The 20,842-nt window shown below is 34.6% G+C and overlaps 5 protein-coding genes across 5 annotated transcripts; 4 read left to right on the forward strand and 1 right to left on the reverse strand.

Annotated features, from left to right (window-relative positions):
* LOC140863320 (uncharacterized) lies at positions 1–2,999 on the forward strand. Its single transcript, XM_073266665.1, has 4 exons — positions 1–135; positions 1,388–1,646; positions 1,935–2,123; positions 2,377–2,999. Exons 1-4 carry the CDS (start codon positions 35–37, stop codon positions 2,770–2,772), a joined length of 945 nt encoding a protein of 314 aa, XP_073122766.1. The 5' UTR covers positions 1–34; the 3' UTR covers positions 2,773–2,999.
* A 1,101-nt stretch (positions 3,000–4,100) lies between these two features.
* Positions 4,101–5,764, forward strand: LOC140865965 (succinate dehydrogenase assembly factor 2, mitochondrial). The gene is made up of 5 exons (XM_073270817.1): positions 4,101–4,239; positions 4,323–4,427; positions 4,555–4,681; positions 5,277–5,345; positions 5,416–5,764. The coding sequence occupies exons 1-5, from the start codon at positions 4,148–4,150 to the stop codon at positions 5,560–5,562; spliced, it is 540 nt and encodes a 179-aa protein (XP_073126918.1). The 5' UTR covers positions 4,101–4,147; the 3' UTR covers positions 5,563–5,764.
* A 478-nt stretch (positions 5,765–6,242) lies between these two features.
* LOC140894768 (glycine--tRNA ligase, mitochondrial 1-like) lies at positions 6,243–11,732 on the reverse strand. Its single transcript, XM_073303381.1, has 9 exons — positions 11,491–11,732; positions 10,172–10,554; positions 9,933–10,050; positions 9,562–9,756; positions 9,237–9,461; positions 9,060–9,119; positions 8,741–8,821; positions 7,572–7,977; positions 6,243–6,661 (listed from the first exon to the last, which is right to left on the reverse strand). Exons 1-9 carry the CDS (start codon positions 11,668–11,670, stop codon positions 6,444–6,446), a joined length of 1,866 nt encoding a protein of 621 aa, XP_073159482.1. The 5' UTR covers positions 11,671–11,732; the 3' UTR covers positions 6,243–6,443.
* Positions 11,733–12,878: 1,146 nt separating this feature from the next.
* LOC140894769 (mitochondrial import inner membrane translocase subunit PAM16 like 2-like) lies at positions 12,879–16,574 on the forward strand. Its single transcript, XM_073303382.1, has 5 exons — positions 12,879–13,008; positions 14,031–14,103; positions 15,163–15,250; positions 15,853–15,977; positions 16,094–16,574. The coding sequence occupies exons 2-5, from the start codon at positions 14,101–14,103 to the stop codon at positions 16,202–16,204; spliced, it is 327 nt and encodes a 108-aa protein (XP_073159483.1). The 5' UTR covers positions 12,879–13,008; positions 14,031–14,100; the 3' UTR covers positions 16,205–16,574.
* A 2,402-nt stretch (positions 16,575–18,976) lies between these two features.
* Positions 18,977–20,842, forward strand: LOC140867476 (uncharacterized). Its single transcript, XM_073272550.1, has 2 exons — positions 18,977–19,130; positions 19,808–20,842. The coding sequence occupies exons 1-2, from the start codon at positions 19,060–19,062 to the stop codon at positions 20,700–20,702; spliced, it is 966 nt and encodes a 321-aa protein (XP_073128651.1). The 5' UTR covers positions 18,977–19,059; the 3' UTR covers positions 20,703–20,842.

A 20,842-nucleotide genomic window follows, 5' to 3' on the forward strand; every position in this document is an offset into this window, starting at 1 on the left:
CACTTCACAGCTGAAGAATCAATTTTTGCCAATAATGGGTAAACAGGAGAAAAAGGAGAGGGCTAACGCGAGAAGGGAGACACGCCGCCAAGAGATCTCTCTACTACGAACGATTCCGTATTCGGATCACCAAAGGTAAACAAAACAACGATAATCAATTGGCTTAGATTGGAGAACTCATGTTACTTTATTTTATTTTTTTTGAATTTTCGGATGAAATTTCTTTCAGGTGTTTATTGCTAACTTTGAGTTGATTTTGAGGCCTTTCTACTCTAAAATGTTAGAATATTGTTCCTCATCGGTAGTATATAGTTTCTGGGAACCCTTCATATAGATCTTGAGCTAGATTTCTGGGAACCCTTCATATAGATCTTGAGCTAGATTTTGATGTGCGTTAGGTTCAAGTCAATTTCTAACATGGTATCAAAGTCCAGACCCTTCGTGTGTATTGGACCGCCCATAATTGGGCTGCCTATAGTTAGGACACCCGGACAACCCTCACCTGTTGACCCACCTTTTGAGGTTAGTTAGGTCCAAGTCAATTTCTAGAATAAAAATGGTTCAGTGTCTCATGTTATTGTGTGAGTTCGAATCCACCTCTTCGTGTTGTTAAAAACAAGGCAAATTATGCCATGCTGATCCATTTATGCCGCAGTCCTGAAAATGCGAAAAATGCAAAAGGGTAGCTCCAAATGTAATTCTAAAGAAACTTATTTAATGTTTATCAATTGATTTTGTTTGCACCTGCCTGCACACCAGGGTAAATACTTGAGTAATCGAAGTATTCTGAGTAAGTCGTTTAGCTAAGATTATAAGCTTCTTTAACACGCTGTTATAAGTAATTTGTGAGCTTTTAAGATGTATTAGAATGCTTGCTGATCTTTTTCTGGGACACGAGATTTTTATATGTGAAGTTCAATAACTGAGAGTTAGTTAGATCATCTTACATCTTATTTTTAGAGCTTAATTTATCCACTTCAATTAAGAGCTCATTTTAATAAGGCGTATCACTTGGTCTCCAAAACTGTCTTCTGATGTTTACGAGATTATTAGATATTTGAGAGAAACTTGGCCAAGCACCATCTACGTATTGCCCTTTGACACTGTTTTGATGCCAATAGAATAATAGCATGACACGAGGCTGTTCACGGTGCTTTTGTGGTATCATACCCTCAGTTTTCTCTAAATTATAACAGCCGACAATCTGTCGTGTGTCTTATATTGTGGTATCAGAATGTGTATGACAAAGTTGTATTAAGGCACATGATTTGTTGAACAAAAAATTCAGCTTCTCTGTTTCTTACATGAATTCTCAACTGTGCAACGATGAGTAAATTGTATGCCTTTCATAGAATGGATTTTAGACAGAGAGATATTGTTGCTTCAGGTGGTGGACCTCTGACACAATTGCAGTGGTGACCGGTGCAAATAGGGGAATAGGATTTGAGATTGCACGTCAACTTGCGTTACATGGATTGACAGTTATTCTCACATCAAGGGATGTAGGTGTTGGGGAAGAAGTAGCAAAGGTTTTACAAGAAGTAGGTTTGAATGTGGTGTTCCATCAACTGGATGTAGTGGATATTTCATCAATAGAAGCATTTGCTGATTGGATAAAAGAAAAGTACGGTGGTATTGATATACTGGTAGAGTAGCATTTCCCTTTCACTGATACTTGTGATTTTCTCAGTTGGAATTAACAATTTAGTTTCTTTTGCGATGTACATTTTGTTACTAACCTTACACACAAAATGGTAAAAAAAATCACCATAATTTAGTTTCTTTTGCGATGTACATTTTGTTACTAAATTGGGGAGAAAAGCTCTGTTGTGTTGTTTGATTTTCAAATTCAAATACGCTAATGGTGATTTTTTTTTTTTTACCATTTTGTGTGTAAGGTATATAATTTTTCATTGATTGAACACACATTCTAGGTGAACAATGCAGGAATAAATTCGAACCCGGACAGTTTTGCAGAGTTCGCCAAAAAAGTTATTGATACCAACTACTTTGGGACCAAAAACATGATCAAGGCAACAATCCCTCTGATGAGACCTTCAGATTCAGGGGCTCGCATTGTTAATGTGAGTTCCCGATTAGGAAGATTGAATGGGAGGCGCAATGTAAGTAGAGCTTCATTGTTGTTTTTCTATCCGTGAGTCCCATATTTATTCTTGTCTTCTATGTCTTTTTCACCGGGTTAGAAGCATTGTTTGTTTGGATGATTCAAATAAAGAGTTGTCCTTGTTTCATCAGTTACTTTCATGTCCTTCAAGGATTTGATGTTGAAGATTCAAATATTCACGAACACCTCACCCACGGAGTTTTATCGCGTGAGATTTAACCAAAATGATTAGAGTTTGTTGGGCTGTGCAGAGAATCGGAAATCTTGATTTGAGAGAACAGCTACAAGGCGATGACTCTCTATCCGAGGAGTTGATCGACCAGACAACCATGAAGTTCTTAGAACAAGTAAAAGATGATAGTTGGAGAGATGGTGGATGGCCTCAAGTTCTGACAGACTATTCTCTGTCAAAGCTAGCAATCAATGCTTATACAAGACTGATGGCGAGGGTGTTCTCAGACCGGCCCGAAGGCCAGAAAATATACATCAACAGCTGCTGTCCGGGTTGGGTGAGGACCGCGATGACCGGCTGGGAAGGTAATGTTAGCCCTGAGGAAGGGGCTGATACTGCTGTGTGGCTAGCCTTGCTTCCAGACCAATTCGTAACTGGCAAATTTTTTGCCGAAAGGCGTCAAATAAATTTCTAGATGCAATGGCCGGACTGCCGGAGACTCACCGAGTCGAGCTGCGTTCTTGGCTTCTTGCATGATAAACAATAAATGGACAAGAGATGAATCAATGCTGCTGGCTTAGTTTATCTTGAGAACTAAGATTGAATATTAGGAAAGCCATTTGGACAACCAATGTAATATAGAAAATTTAAGCAATTTATATTTATATTATTTTTGAAATTTAAACCTCGACTTCTTGATCATTGTTTTTTTTATTTAGATATTCGAAAATTAAATTTAGAAAAAATGAGATGCTGATATACTTTTAATTATTTTTTTATTTGATGATTATCTTAATCAGATGTCCGAAGATTAATTTGTAAAGGAAAAAGGAAATATTATTATCATAATTTAACCAAAGTTATGAATTAAAACATTTCAAAATCTAAAAATACAAACTTTTAAATTTACCAACCTTTTCAATTTTTTTATTGTTTTTTAATTTTTATTTTTACTAATTAGTTAAAATTAATTTGGAACATATAAATAAAAAGGAAAATTGGTTTTTTTTTTTTTTTTTTGTCTTACTTGTTGGTCTTTTAATTTTAATGATTTTGTTTATTTATATTATCAAATTTTAATTTTAATCTATCATTTTTGTTTTTTAAAAAAATTTAGTCATATATCTAACTTGACGCCGACACAAAACCCATATAACGTTGATGTAACATTAATCTTTATTATATTATAATATATGAACCCATTATCATCATTTCAACATTTAATAATTAAGAGAAAAAAAAATAAATTATCATTCAAAAACTTTCCACTTCCACTTCTCACTATCCCATTATCCTAAATTTTAATTACTACTACCTCATTACCCTAATGGAAGAAAAAATTATAAATAAATTCAAATTTATAAAATTATATTTTATGCACATGCAACGCATGTGTTCGATGTATTAGTATATATAATGTCACATAAACACTTTCAACGAAAAAAAATTAAAATTATTAAAAAAAATAGAACTAACACTGAAATTTGATAACACAGTGTATCAAAATTGGAAAGCGACAAAATTATTGAACCAAAAAATAAAAATTTATCAAATAAAAATGTCGTTAAGTTTTTTTGAAAAATTGTTTTACAAAGTTCTTTAGGCATATAATCCACACAAATTAGTGTCAAGCTTTGTTTCGTAGAATACCAAAATATGTTCTTAAAAAAAACCCAAAATATCACTATTTATTATTATTTAGCTTGAAAAATTAAATTTGTATAAAAGATTTTTTTTTTGAAAAAAACTTATTAATTAAAATTGAAAAAGGAAAAACTTGTCGAAAAATGTATTTAACCGTACCTAACATTTAACAGAGTTGAGCTTCCCTTTCCATTTCCTCTCCACAAATGGCGAATTTCAGAAGAGCTCTCCTCTCCACAATCCCTCGTATGCTCAGCTCCAATCCAGCCTCCCGCCCTGCATCCCACGCGATTCACAGGTTAATTTTCATCTCTGTTTCCTCCAAAATTTTCTCCAATTCCGGTTATATTTGTTCTCACAATATCTTCGCCGTTTTTGTAGACCTGTATTGTGTTCCTTTTCGAGTTTATACTCTTCGAATAGCGCCGCCAAATCTATCGATATTGATCTCTCCAGTGAAGAAAGCAAAAGGCGCTTGTTCAACAGGTTCGGGATCAGTAAATTGGAGGCGACAATTTTGTTGAATTTTTCCTTTTTCTTGAAAAATCTGTCCTTTTTACTTTTTTGCTTGTAACTCTGATGTGGGTTTTATTTTCCATGGGAAAAATTGTAGCTTGTTGTATAGGAGTAAACAAAGGGGGTTTCTGGAGCTTGATCTGGTTTTGGGAAAATGGGTGGAGGATCACATCTACTCCATGGATGAGAGTGGAATAAAGCACCTTGTTCATGTCCTTGACCTGGTAAATTTGATTTTTGCAGGACTGTTGAATATGTTTGCACGGTAAATTCTTACTAGCGGGATTAAAAGAACAATTATAATCATGTGACAATTATAGAATGTTGAATGAGCTGTCTTATCTTCTTGTTTCGATGCAATTTTTTGGTCATAGAACTGTGCCAGTAAAGTGAGCTTTGATTGAAGTTTGATATGCCCACTGCAAAAAATTTGCTTCCAAGGATGATGAATCCAGTGGTAATGGAAGGCCAAAGAGATTTGAGCGTGTGAGTTTGATAAATGATACGTGCGCACTAGGACACAGGACATAACTTCTATCACCTGATTGTGCATGTTCTAACAATATTTGAATTGTTTCTTGGGTTCTTGTTCTCTGAATCCATGCTTCGTGTCTCTTATCATTACAGACTTCTTATCATTACGACGGATTCATGCTCTTAGTCTTAAACTTTGAATATACACCCCATGTTACCGAGTAAATAGGAATTGGAATGCGCCGTGACCTTAAATTGTCTTATGTTCAGGAATATTAGGTTACTTTTCTGTTTACATTGGTTAGGATCTCGTGTTTAAATGACCTATTGTCCCTGGAACTGCAGGAAAATCCAGATCTTTGGAAATGGTTGACAGATCAGGAGAAACCCCCGGAGACCGTAAACTTAAATCCTGTGAGACATCAAACATAGACTTTACATTTTCTTATTATGCTGTTCCTTTCTAATTATGTTCTTTCTTTAGGTTTTCGTGGCATTGAGGGAGAAGGTAATAAACAATCTCAACAACCATGCTGCTCCAGAAACTAGGGCGGCACCCGGACAGCCATGGACTAGAGGTTGGGACGACTTCAACAAAGGTTGTGACGCTCCCATTTCTGGAAATCAATAACCGTGCTTAAGCTCAAGGTCCCCATTTTTCACTTGAAAAGATTATCAATTTCGAGACCTTTGTGTATATTAGGCTAGTACCAAAATAAGGCACATACGATGATGAGCCAGTGGTGCTTTTGGGTGGCCGTCCTTCGTGATCGGAACTTGAACAGTGAAAGTGTTATGTATTATATGCTTTATACATAATCTGTGTTCTTTTATGGGTGTGCTAGACATTTTGGTTCTGTATCGATTTGCATAATGTTCAGAAGTCCTTTTGGTGCATAATCCAAAGATGTTGAATTCAAAACAAGAACCAACATGTGAAAGTGAGACAAGATATTTGTACCGAGGGTAACCACAATTCTTCATGTTTCAGAGCTTCAGAAGCATTCACAAACATGACATTCCCATTCCATATCAGCCACTTTTTTATGCTATATGGGTGCTTACAGAATATCCATTTCTTAAGCATAAGACGTCAGGAACTCACTTATTATGTCACCGCACCCCTGGAGTCGAGAGAACATCCAGGCAAGAGCAACATATCCCGTCCAGAAAGCAAGAGCAACATATCCCGTCCAAAAAAACATTAACATTGAATTAAATCACTAGATTTCTCAAAATGCACGATTCTTCAGAAAAAAAAAACCTGGAACATTCATGTATTCAAAATCCTAACAAAAATACAAATAAATGGAAGTCGTAAAAGCTTTTTTCTTAGTATGAATATCTGTTCTGAGATAATTTATCGTGTTCAAAAGGTTCAGAACACACAGAAACGAGAGAAATTTAGCAGATGGTGGACAAACTTGCTTCCAACAAACAATGCACAGGACCCAATTACATGTGATGTGAGACACGAGACAATCTTAAATTCAGCAACTGGAGGCCAAGAGCCTAAGACGAATGAGTCGGGTATTTCCATAGTACATCGGCCCACGTGCTCACACCATCAGTCACTTCCTTAATCACAAATGCTACCTCATCCACATTCACACGAATCTGCTGTTTGCTATCCCTTTCTCGAACTGTTACTGAGGATGTCGAGTCCACTGTAACTGCAAAGGGAACTCCAAGTTCATCGGTTCTGGCGTATCTCTTTCCAATGGAGGTACCTGCATATGTTTGCATGCATTAACCCTAACTCGCATGATAACCCCGTAAGGTAAATTAAATAGAGACTGTTGTTCAAGATCGCCAACCCTGAGGTCCTCTAACAAACGCAAATTATAGAAGAAACTGGCATGCACACATACATACATAAATGTATTATTAATCCTGGTTCAATTCAAAATAAACTATTCCATCCAAGCTGAGAATAAAATTAGCCAACTAGGCAATGCATTTTTTTCTGGACACCTGAAACATTGAAACAACTTGAAACCACAGGATAGAAATTGTGTTGAGATCAAGAAGTATTTGTTTATATCTCACTATATTCCCATTTACCTCATAGTGACAAGAGTGTTACATGACAAAGTATATTGGAAGTAAAATGTCTGACTGAAAAAGAATACATCCCATCATCCATTCATGAAACCGGCTACTTATCAGGTCCTTAAATCAGCTAGAGACTCCAGAAAACAATTTTTTCCTATCCTAAAACATAAACATCAGTTTTTAGCAGGTTATAGACTGTGGCAACCAGGCTCCTTGGTAATAACAGTATAGATGTGACACATGTTGAAAAATTAGATGGTAAAAAGATCCAAAGGCATTATGAATTTAACTAGGTTTAGTTCAAAATTATATTTAATGATGAAAATCCAGGACTAAGGCATAGAAGCCCTGCAAAATCTGACTAGATGTTAACCTGTTATTCTTGTAGTTAAAAGAAGCACTAAGAATTAAATTTGATTTCCTGCACATGGGCGACAGTCCGACACCAGCCACCCTTGGGGAGGACAATACAAGGACGAAGAGAAAAAGTACAAAATAATTGACATATCATTGGCGTGACAAGAAGGGCATTCGTTGGATTACAACAATTAGAATATATACAGTGAATATCTTAAAGGTGCAAACCTGTTATATCGATCTTATATGAGATACCGGCCGCAGTTAAGGACTTGGCAATTTGTTTGGCAACATCTTCGTATTGTTGATTCTGAACCAATGGAAAAACTGTGCATTTGATTGGAGCTATCAATGGAGGGAAACGGAAGACATTCATTTGTTCATCCCCGTCCCTGCTAGATCGTGTGTAGAATGAATGTTCGTAGAGACAATATATGATCCTTCCAATACCAAATGATGGTTCAATCACAGAGGGCGTGAACACCCTTTGATGTTCCTTTATAGTCTTTTTGGAAATTGATACCATAGAACTCTTAATTGTCACAACTTTATCAAGAGTACAAACACGAAATTCTGCTTCTCCCTTAGACTCCAAAGTTTGTTTCATCTCCATAGCTTCCTTCTCATCCATCGCCTGTTCACAGGTTGAAATTAACAAATTTCATAGACCTTAAAAAAGATATGGTTGGATTTTATGCCGAACTCCTTTCTAAATCAAAATTTGGTTCCTAGAGACTGTTGGGAATCTGGGATAAACAAGCAAACCTAAATTCTGGATTGGTTCTGACCAAGCTCAAGTAGGTCAACAGGTCGAGCTTTCATATTTTTTACTCAGACTCAATTAGTCTCCAATCTATTTGCACACGCTCTATTATTTGTGTTTCTCAATATCATTTAAATTGCTATTTTTAATTAAATTCTTTAAGAAGTAAAAACCATTTTACGATGTAATTCATAATGACCAATCAAATTTGAATATCTGTCATACCACGTCATCAAGCATTATTGCTACTACACGAATTGAGCTTGTCAAGATTGAATAACTTGAAATACAGTTAAGTTCAAAGCCCACAATTCACTATTCAATCAAGCTTGAACTTGAATAAGAGCAATTTTCAACTTCAGCTCAAGTCTCGACTAATTACATGCACACTCATAATTTTAGCTTGACACGAGCCAGGAAAGGATCTCTTCTGCAAATTTTAAACCTTTGTTCTATTCTCAAAGATCAAACCACACAATGATCATATCATAGATTACTGCATTTGACTCCAATGAAATTCGGAATTCAAATGCAAAACGCATTGCAGTTGAGTCTTAATAGGATGAAACCAACAATTCCATGTTTCCAAGAGGTAAAAATAAGAGAAAAAACAATCAATTATACAGATGGGTACCTCTAATGCTTCAACAACCATTTTTTGGCTACCCTTAAAGGCAAGACCAAGTTCTTTCTTTACCGGAGCTATTATGAGCTTCTGAAGATGTCAAAACAACAAAAACCAAATTTAACTCAGCAAATCATAGAAGCTGTCATAATTCATAAATTATTCCTTGAAGTTAAAGGAGGGAGGGATGAAGCAGATGAATAAAGGCATATGGATGGATGACTCCGAACATGAGTGGGCGTTTTCACATGAATGGTGCTGCCTATATCATTGTGACTTCAACAATCAGAAGTAGTACAAAAAACCAAGGGAGGGAAAGAACGAAGACCTCTACTTCTCTAGGTTCTGGAAATTTTTCATGTGCAACAAGATCCACACCACTTTTATCCTGCAAAAAAAATAAGACTACTTCACACACATTTCTCGTCGCGTCTCTACATTGAGGACCATCGACTTATTAGCACCAAAACACCACCATGTAAATAAACAATGACCAATCTATTACCGTGTGAGCATGCAAATCATACGCTGATCTATCAGCAATACCAACACACTCTATCCAGCCATAAGAACACTCAATTTCAGCATCCCAACAGTCTGCAGCATAGTGTGCCATCTCATTTGCAAGATGTTGCCGAAACCGCAGGCGATCTTTATCGATTCCCAGTAGAGTTAAAAACAAGTATACTCTTCCTATGAAATAACCTAATGTTTGATTATTGACGATCCCCTGCAAGACAGAAACATCAGAACATGTTTAAGAAACAAAATCTTGTACTAGTAGGCAGGAAGAACCTAAATAATCAACGACCTCTTAGAATTAGACAAACCTTGAAAACTGCCTCTCCAATAGGTATCCTCCTTGCTGACCTCCCAGACACCTGGTCTTCCCTAGGGAACATTAAAAATTCCAAATTTGCAACCTCAGAAAACTTGGGATGAGATTTGTCCTCCGGGTCCACAAAGTGTTCAATCTCTGCAAGGGTAAATTCTCGGACCCTTAAAAGACCTTGCCGTGGGGAAATCTGCAAAGTTCACCGTGCCATGAATTTTACAAATAATTCCCAGAAAAAAACATCCAATATGTGTACATGGAGGAGAATGACCACATGCACTCAAGGAGCTCATACATGTGCATAATTTTGTAGATATGCAACACACAATACAATTATATTATAATTATAATGATAAAATATAGGACCTCGTTTCTAAAAGCTTGACCAATCTGTGCGGCAGCAAAGGGGAGCTTGTTGCCATTGTAATAATACAAGTCCTTAAAGTTCACAAAAATCCCTTGAGCAGTCTCAGGGCGCATGTACCTGAAGAAAATAACACCTCAAAATCAATTGAAGAAAGAAGAAATCTACATTGAGGAAATAAATGTACCAATCATGGAAGTGGAAAACCATATTTTTTTAAGAAATACGATCACATGCTCACCCAGGGCTCACACCAGATGGCCCAATTGATGTCTGAAACATTAGATTGAAAGGATAGGGATCAGAGAGAGCATTTTTTGTATCCGGGGAAGTAATTCCATAACCCTTAATCTTAGCACCAAGCTCCACAGCAGAGAGGTCATCCAAGGTAGCAAGCACGTGATTCAGTTCCTCTCTCTTTTCCGCACTAAGGTTAGGTTCTTTCTCAAGCTTTTCTTTGCAATAATCCTTGAGCAAATGATCAGCTCGGTAACAGGTACCAGTTTTTTCATCTTTAACCATAAGGTCAGTGAATTTATCAACGTGGCCCGAGGCCTTTAGCACAACCTCAGGAGTAACACAAGGACAATCTACTTCCAACATGTTCTCTTCAAGGACAAAATGCTGCAACATGAGAATATTTTTCAACCAAAAAATTCTAGGACACAAATGTGACTGAGAATACAAAACACAGGAAAACACAAAAGAAAAAGAAGCAAAAGGCATTGAAGGAAAATGTAAAGGTAAAACAGCAACGCAACATTATTATCCCGACCAATTTCCAATTACAAAATGTCTAAAGTCTGCATATATCTTAGCAAAAGAATCTAAGCAATCATATACTTTTTTACAGAATCAAGTCACCAGACACATATGCCACTTAAAGCCAGACTGAACTTAGAGAATTGCATAATTTAAACGTCAGACAGTGAATCCACTTAAACTGCACATCCAAGTAAATGAGACAATCAGGCCGGAACACCAGTAGAAATTACTAGAAAATAACAGAACATGGACAAAAGAATCTGAACCAAGACGGAGAACATTGAAAACTCAGCTCAATTATCATTCTTGCAGATAAATGTCTACCACTCAGAAAGATTATTGATTTTAAGGTATTGTTTGGAGGTTTTAAGGTAGTGTTTGGAGAGAGGAGTTACTTCTCAGATTTTGTTCCCAAACACAACCTAAACCTTATCGCGGTATAGCCTGACTGCCAAAGTCTCAATTTATAAAATATAACAGAAAATATCTACCTTGAATCCTTAATCCATGTAACATAACAAACCAGCAATCAAAATGCAAAGCACAAATCATCTTCCTTTTTTTTTAAAAAAAAAAACTTGCAATAATCAGAATGGAAGATTTTCCAGCTTCATATTACTATTCCAAAATTCCATAAAAAAAAACCTTATAATAATCAACGGGGTACAAACTTACAACCCTATTCAGCAAGCAATCTAACACTACACAACACAAACGGTCATATCTTAGCACCCAATCAGCATCAATAGAGACAAAATCAAGGCTTTAGAGTAATAATTATGGGAAAAAAGTCACCTGACGCCAGAAGGCAAGGACGTTGGACTTGACGGCGCACCCCGGCGGCCCATAATCGTAAAGGCCAGCAACGCCGCGGTAGATCTTGAAAGATGGGATGTAAAATAGGCGGCGCTCTAGAGTATTCACGACGGCCTGCCGGAAAGCCTCCATGTTGCGGGCTTCATGCGCGGCGTCCATTTCTTAGCTACAGATATATATTCCCTAAACCCTTTTCAGTCGTGTGGTGTGAGTGTGTGTATATATCTATATCTATATATATATATATATATATATAATATTTTTTAATTTAATGTACATTTATGCATGACATTTTTAATGTCTACCTCTCTATCCAACAACTATCTAGGAAGACTTTGAGGCAAAAAAAATATCCTGAATTCGAATTTTTTTTGTCAATAATTTTTATAACACTGTTTAGTATATTTATTCGACTAACATGATTTGTAAAAAAATTAATTAAGTAAAAATCACAATAAATCATATAAAAATTTCGAGTAATTTTATGAAACAGATCATCGACTCAATCTGACTGATTTAAAAAAAAACATTATTTTAATGTCAAAACTCAAAAGTTCATTTTTTAAAGCTTAGATAAGAAATCCACAATCACATTATATAAAAAAAGTATCAATTTTTTACTACTGAATATCATTTTACACTTAACAAATACATGAGAGTGAGTGAGATTTTATCACAAGAGATGTTCAAAGAAAAATAAAAGGGAGACTCGGAAAATATCCAATGCAAATTCCGATATGCTGTGAAGTTGACTTGTGTGGTCTTTTCTTTTTTCGGTGGAATTTTTTCAGGATTTTTTTAATATTCATTTTTTGGTTAAAAAAATATGTAGTGAATAAAATGCATGAAATATAGTATAAGTTACTTGGTTTTATTAATACAAATATGGGTTATCTATATTATATGGAAAAAAATACTTCTCTTACGAGAAATTGTTATTATTTGATAAATATAGCAATGAAATATTGTTTTTATGCATTGTTAGCACTAATTATTCATAATTTTTGTGTGAAATCATAATATTAAAATAATTTTTTAAAAAAAAATCAAAACTTGAGAATTTTTTCTTAAACTATGGTCATTGGTCAACCACTAATCACCAATTCACCATGTATAAATGTGCATAATTGATAACCCGACGTCGTGTTTGTCCAGACACCACACGACACAAGTTTAGGCCAGTGATTGGGCTAAGCCTAGAACACGTGAGCCCATTATGAAAGTTCTAATTGTGACTTCTAGGCTTCCGGCCCAATTTTATTTGCCTTCACACATGAGCCCATTTTCTGCAAACTTCGAAGTCTCTGTTGATATTTTGATTTATATTATTATATAAACTTCAAACGCATTAGCTTTACTAGTTGTTGCTTGTGGCTTGATCCTCAAGCAAACTGTTTTATTTAGCTGAAACAAAATTCAACTCTAAAAACCAAAGAAGCATAATTCTCCTGCATTCAACAATTTTCTCGATCCTTTTGAACCTCAAAGCCGACTTCCGTAAGTTTTGTTTTTTTTTATAATTTAATTTTTCTACTATTTATCAAAATTTTCTACTTTTCTGCTTCAATTTTATGTTTATGTGACTCATAACATCGCTTGTTTTACGAATTACGAGAGATATAGAATTTTTTTCCTTTTTGTTGATATATTTATGTTTCTTATCGAGTAGGTTCTATGTATGGATTGCATTCGATACTGTTAATTTTACCAAGATAATTTGGGGCATTCTTAAACCTGCTTGTTTTCGGTGTTCTAAGCCTGATTTGTGGGAAAAATTTTGGCTTCACCTTATCCCAGCCATTGAATTAAGTTTTATGTTTTGCCTTGGCATGTTCATCTGATATTCTAGTTGAAAGGTGCCATTGTTCTCTCATTGCATTGGTTTGGGGCCTGGGGGTGCAGGTGTTCAGTAATAGGAGCTTAGGTTGAATTTTAGTTCTTGAAGTAGGCTTTTCTACCTTGATTCATGTTATAGTTTCAAGCTGATTGCATAAATTTTGTGGGAGTGGGAGTGGGAGCTTTCGTCGGAGCTCCCAACTCTGTCTTTTTTTATTCTTTATTAATGTAATTTAGATTTTAGGCGAAGATAATGTTGGATAAAAGTGAAGTTTTGTGTAGATTTATGGTTAATATACTTGATAGACTTGCAGTAGAACATTAGAAAATTGTGTTTTTATTAAGGGTGTGTGTATTTGGATGATGAGGAGATTTCAAATCCAAGTTTTTAAAATATTTGAATGTTAGTTCTATGAAATCCTTTACTTGGTTGTATATGGTTTTCAAAATGGATTTTAAATCTATTGATCGACATACATTGTTTGGCTAAAATGTCGGAGGTAAAAGGTAGTTATGTTCGATTGAAGTTTGCGAGCAGAAAATATGTTGTGAAATTTGATGACTGAGGTAGGCACACCATTGACTAAAATGATTCTTCAATTTATCCTTTATCCTAATTTTGCATTGGTTCAATACGATTATTTTTTACGAAATCCTACTGATTGATCCTTCATCTGTTGCAGCTTATCCCAACTTGGAGTCTCTTTATTTGCCTATCCTCAAGATTGGCGGTTCAATCTATCCTCTCCAACTATGGTATGCTCTTATTTTTTCCCCTGAAGAAAACCATATTGGAAAATTGATGCAAATCCCAGTAAAGCTTAATTCTGTAGTTTGAATTTAACTGCTTCTCAATTCAATTTTTCCATTAAATGATATCAAAAGATGTAGCTCTTGAGTGATTCTTTCTCTGTTTGCCACAATACCTTGGCATTTGATTGAAAACTACCCCAAATTTTGGGAACAATGAATATGGAAATTTTATGAAAGTAAGATATCATAATCGAGTTTTCTACCATAGGAAAGTTTCAGTTTAAACAGATCCTTTGCAGGAAATCCTCCAAAAGAAATCAACGCTTCCATTAAGTATGTCTCAGCTTCACATGGCAGTAAAAACAACTTAGGTTTAGAAGGAGGCTATGCTGTACTACATTAGCCCATAGTGTATGATTGTCATCCGATGTAGAATGTTTCTCAGGAGCGGAATATTTTTCCTGAACTCAGCTAAAAAGTCTGGCTTCTACATCCAGTCTTCCCCCATTGGAAAGCTACAGTATAAGCAGATCCTTTGCAGGAAATAAAAAACTCTTCCAGTAAGTATGTATCAGCATCACATGAAAATAAAAACAACCTAGGTTTAGAAGGAGACTATGCTGTACTACAGTAGCCCATAGTATATGATCGTCATTCAATCCTGGAGTTCTAATAAAAAGACTTCTATACTCTTCTTGCTTAATGTTTAACACACGGTAGTCGTGTTGGGGGCAATTTAAAATACCCTCAGTGGGTGTTTTTTTAAAGGAGGGACTCCCCCATGTTTTTAAAAAATACACCACATTGGTGCCCTTGTGCTTTGCCTTATCTTATGTGTGCCGCTAGTGCATCCATTTTTAGTGTCTGGATTTCTCCTTAAGTAAGTTCTTGAAAATCTGGGAAAATGTGAGAGTACCTAAAAAAAGGGAAGGGTGTCAATACTGAACAATTTCAAGCACTGAATCCTGAGTTATTGGAACATCCTCCCTCATGACATAAATTAAAATAAATTGAGGATCTCCAGTTCAACCCCAGACTTATGTTTCTCATCTTATTTGGTAGGCTGCAAGGCTTATCGCAAACTTGATCGTGATAGGCTCCGGAATATTGGCTAGATCGTTTTTTCAAGCATACCGTCAGGCACTCTCAAGTAAGTTTTCCTTTGATATCTTAATCTATTTTCAGCATTTTCAAATGTATGAATTGGCATGTGGTGAGGCTGAGCCTTGATCAAATTGTGTAGCAGTGGCTCTTGGCGAGCCCATAATCAGGAGTTGCTTTCAGGGGAAAAGTCTGATAAGTGGTGTAGTACAGATACGTCATTTCAGCCCCCTTTCGATATCAAACATGGAATGAATTTTCGAGCAAGTTTGGTCGAGAAGTCTATGTGTACCCATTTGATATGATATTCTGAATCCTGTTTTGAAATAATTTAATTGGAAACCATGCTCTGTGGGTTCTAAAAGCTACTTTCATGCCCCACCTGCTTGGAATGGAGGCTAATAGATCAATGATCAAACTAGTTGAAAGTTGTCTGATCAGATCAAGCCCTTACTCTCAGATTACTATTCTTTTGGTGATAAGCACATGCCTTTTCCTTCCATGTTGAAGACCGCCGAACTGATATATATATATATATATTTATGTTTGCCTTGTCCATATATTCATGCTTAACAAGTTCATGAATTGATTAAAGTTTATGTTTGCCTTGTCCGTATATCTAGTACACGATTATATCCTTACTTTCTACAGAAGCTTCAAAGAATGGAGTTGCTCAAGAAGCAGTACGGGGAAGTTATAGGAAAATGATGAGCGAGGCAGAGGCGAGGCGGATTCTTGGTGTCACGGAGCATTCATCATGGGAAGAGATTTTGAAGGTACAATTCTCCCTTTCTTTTAGATCTTACAACTTGGTAAAGAAAGTTCCAACACATCCTTTTTTTCTCTTCTTTGGGCGAAATAACTAACTTGAATTTCCACGTCGGTGTTCCAGAGATATGATAACTTGTTTGAGCGGAATGCCAAGAACGGTAGCTTTTATCTCCAATCACAGGTACATAGAGCGAAAGAACTTCTGGAAACGGTTCACCAAACGAAAGCATAGATCACATTCTGGTCTTTTGAGAATCTTCCCTATGAATCTGTGCTCTGCTGCTACCTGGTTATGGTATTTGATGAGGTCATGAATGGCTTCCACAGAAGTCAGAACTGGCATTTTTTTGTTTATTCTTATTATTAGTCGAAAAGAAATCATCATGTCATGTATTACATTATGTAAGATTAGATTATTACACGAATTAGATGGTTTAATGTTTTTTTCCCTTATAAACTTGTAATGTTTAGCAGGAAAGTGTCGATGCTACACATGGGATACATGTGTAATTGTGTGGCAAAAAATTGGCCAAACATGCAAAATCATGTGGGGTACTCCAAGTGTAGCAGTGTGACCAAAAATTGGCCAAACATGCATATGATTTTAGTTAATGAAGGCTAGTCACGCTGCACAGCCTGCACTGTGCAGCATCAACTTTTCCGTTGTTTAGTAGCATCATTTTTTCTCTCTTTTATAGTAAAATGTACAACATAATAAATGGCCCTTATCATTCGTTACACACAAATTAGATTCTAAGCTTGAGATGTTAAATTTGTCCGCTACCAAAAGTCAATCAAAATGGAATTATGCCAAGTCAACAAAATCCATTTATCGAAATAATTCCTCTTTCCTTACCCCGAAGCTACATCCGTGGTGTTTCTTTCTACTATTTTAATATTATTAAATCATGTGACTATTTTATATTTTCTTCTATATATAAAGATTCTATCCATTAGACATTATTTTTTTTGTATATTAAAATTGCTTTTATGTGATATAGATATTACACTTTTGTATTTTTTTTGTATTTTTTAAAATTTTAATTTCAAATCGCAGTTTAGTCCTTCGATAATTTTTTACGACTATGATATTACTTTTATTTAAATACAAATCAAATTAATTACAAAAATATTATACAAGCACGCAACGCATACATCAATATACTAGTTTTTATAAAAATTGATACATGTTTTGACGATCTAAATACTAACATTTGATCATATCATAAGAGAAAAAACGAATTCAAAGATAACATATAATAGAATATATTCACGTACGTGTAAACGAAAATGAGATGGGTTGACTTACCTTGAGTAATAATAAATACAAAATGGAGCGTATTGGTGGCCGGATTTTTTGACTTAAGAGTGTGAAGCGGCAACTTTTATGGGAGGAAGTCCGGTGAGTCGGCGGCGCCGATATTTGACTCATATTTAATGAATGAGAAGTTGGCACGTTTGATGTACATATTTTTTTTGCTTTCTTCCGGAAGAATCATAAATCAAAGAGGCAAATTTAACTTTAGAGTTTTAAGACTCAGTCAAACAGGAAAATAATTGATTTAAAATAAAATTAAAATATCACATCCCTTGATAGACTTGATAACTTTATCTATCACGTTATATGGAGCGTATTTTTTTTTCTTTCTGATCATATTATATGATCAAATTTTGCTTGTAATTAGCATTTCAATGAGGTGGTAAGTAAATTTGGATCGTGAAATCAATCCTATTTCATGTTTAGTTCTAAAATAAAACTGTGTATTTCAAATTTTCAATCAATCTTATGATAAGTGAACCTATTCAATGTATTCTTGGAATTTCCAAAAGTTAAACAAACACCATGAACGTATAAATGAAGCCAAACACGTTGCCTCAAATCAACATTAAAGATATATAGAAAATTATGATCACGAAAAATCACTCTCTAGTTTACTTTATGAAGCATTTTGATTAAATATCGTATGCGAAGTTTTGAAAACAAAGTTAACTAGCAATGGATTAATTGTGAAATCATGTTTCTTTATCATAAGTTATAGCTAATCTTAGTACGTAGTATAACTCAAAATTAAATCTTTTAATATGTACAACGACTCAAGCGCTATGCTTTGATTGACATTCTAACACAAGCAATTATTGCACCCAAATAATTTTCATCTCAATCATTACACTCCCTGCAATCCATGATGATCGAACACATGATTTTAACTCTGACACCAATTGGGAAAATTTGACGGAATGACCTCTATAAAATTTCATTTTTGAAAATAATCATATCTAAGTATATTTGAGTGTTTTTATAAGCTAATATATATATTTGAGTGTTCTCAAATACATATACGATCAAATTAATTTTTTTTAAAAAAATTTGACCAATGTTATTTGGCTAACTATCCCCGATAATTTTAAGTTTGAATGGCGTCATTTTTTTTTAAATATATGCTCGATCCCACAGGTATTAAATTAAGAATGTAGTATGTATGTATATAGGAAATATATTTTTAAGTTCTGATATGTATCTAGATATTTATACATTTGAAAAAATTATTTATTAAATTTCAACGTGTTTATTTAGTAAGTAAATTTCAAGATGTTTTAGAGTGTTCACATTTAGATAGCTAGGGTGCTAGAAGTCAATCGTCAAGTTGAAGTCCTTTACTTTACTTTTACATGCAAAATCAAACTTATGCACGTCGTTTTATTTATGAGGTACTCGCTAACGTGAATGTCACGATAAATATTATTTATATCGATCCAACTAAAATGACAATTTCTCTAGTAGTAAAATATCAATTTTGTTGAAAAATATATTATTATTATTATTATGTTGAATATTAAATATTGAATGTTGAATGTTGAATATTGAGTTGTAAAATGTGGAAAATTAGTGTGTTATGATATAGATGATGATGTTTTAATTTTTGGACTAATCTCAAATGTGGATCTATAAATAGGTCTTCATTTGTGATGAAAAATACAATTGAGTTGAGAGAAAAATATTATAAAGTGTAGAGTTTGATATATTTTGAGTTTTGGAGTATTTACTTTTTACCGTAAATTTTTACTTTTTCACAACACGTTATCAACATGATCGCTCGAAGGTTCTCTATAATTTCCGACGCTCCAAAATACAAGAAGAAGTCAAAAATATTCAACAAGTAAGAATTTTTATTTTACTGTTTATATATTTTTATTGTGTATATATTAATATATAATATCATGTTATTATCAGAAATGAAAAAAAATTTAGTTTTTTAAAAACTTGTTATAAATCTTGGGAGGATGTTAAGACGACATCCCACACTCCCGGTAAGGGATACGACAAGTATAAAAGCCTCTAAGGTTCTTAAACAATATAATCATATTGGTATAATTTCACAATATTATATAAAAGGCTGTCTACGACACTGACCTTATAATAATGTGATATGATATACATAATTATTTAATTATGATTATCATTATATGCATTGCATCATTATCACGAATTTTTATTCAACACATACTCGATTTTTTTTCTTACCCCAACGGTAACAAACGGTAGTTTTTTTCCTATAAATATGTTTACTCAAACTCATTTTCAATCACACCAAATTCACTCTTTCTCTCAAAATAATTTCTCCTCGATTTTTCGAAGATGAAGATGATGGCATTTTAAAGGATATTTTTCATAACGATTATGATCATCATGCTCACGAGTCTTGTACTCACCAGCGATTTTCCACTACATACTTTTTATCTATTTGTATACGCACTTGTAATTTTCATTTTTCCATTATTTTGTATTGTCATATTAATGGAAATTAACTAATAAAATGCATTGTTATTTTTCTAGTACCACCATGTCAAACTTGGCAAAGCTTGAATTCGTTGCACTCGATATCACTGGAAAAAATTATATGTCATGGACTCTTGATGTTGAGATGCATCTTGAGTCATTGGGTCTAAGTGATATCATCAAAGAAATTAATATATCAACCTCACAAGATAAAGCAAATGCAATGATTTTCTTACGCCGACATCTTGATGAAGGGTTGAAATGTGAGTATCTCACAGAAAAAGACACAATGATTTTATGGAAAGGGTTGAAAAAAAGATTTGAGCATATAAGGGAAGTGATACTCCCGACTGCCCGTGATGAATGGAATACGTTGAGATTCCAAGACTTTAAAAAAGTCAGTGATTATAATTCTACGATGTATCGAATAGTCTCGCAATTAAAATTCTGTGTACTTGAAGTCACAGAGATGGAAATGCTTGAGAAAATATTTTTCACTTTTCACGCATCAAATATAACTCTACAGCAACAGTATAGAGTGCGTGGTTTTATGAGATATTTTGAACTCATTGCATGTCTTCTTGTGGCGGAAAAGAACAACGAATTGTTAATAAGAAATCATCAATCCCGACCCACTGGATCAACGGCATTTCCTGAAGCAAATATCGTAATGAAAAATGAAAATCAAAATCAAAGGCATAGAACAGATTTTGGTCGTGGACGTGGACGTGGACGTGGACGTAAAAATGATCGCGATCGTGGTCGCGGCCGTGGATATGAAAATAATCGAGATAGTTACTTCAATAACTCATCTCAAAAGAATGTCACGAACCACCCACCAAAAAGGCAGCATAAAAATACGAGTGAAAATGAAAATCACTCAAAAAGAACTGAGAGTGTTTGTTATAGATGTGGCACTCCAGGACATTGGTCACATATGTCGAATCCCTAGAACACCTATGTAAGCTCTATAAAGAATCGACAAAAGAAAAAGGAAAAGAGACCAATTTTGTTGAAAATAGTGACCATTTAATTGGTTCAACTAGTTTCAATGCTGCAGATTTTTTGAATGATTTCGAAGACATTGATTAA

This window comes from Henckelia pumila, chromosome 4 (genome assembly GCF_033568475.1).
Source record: "Henckelia pumila isolate YLH828 chromosome 4, ASM3356847v2, whole genome shotgun sequence".
Lineage (NCBI taxonomy): Eukaryota > Viridiplantae > Streptophyta > Magnoliopsida > Lamiales > Gesneriaceae > Henckelia > Henckelia pumila.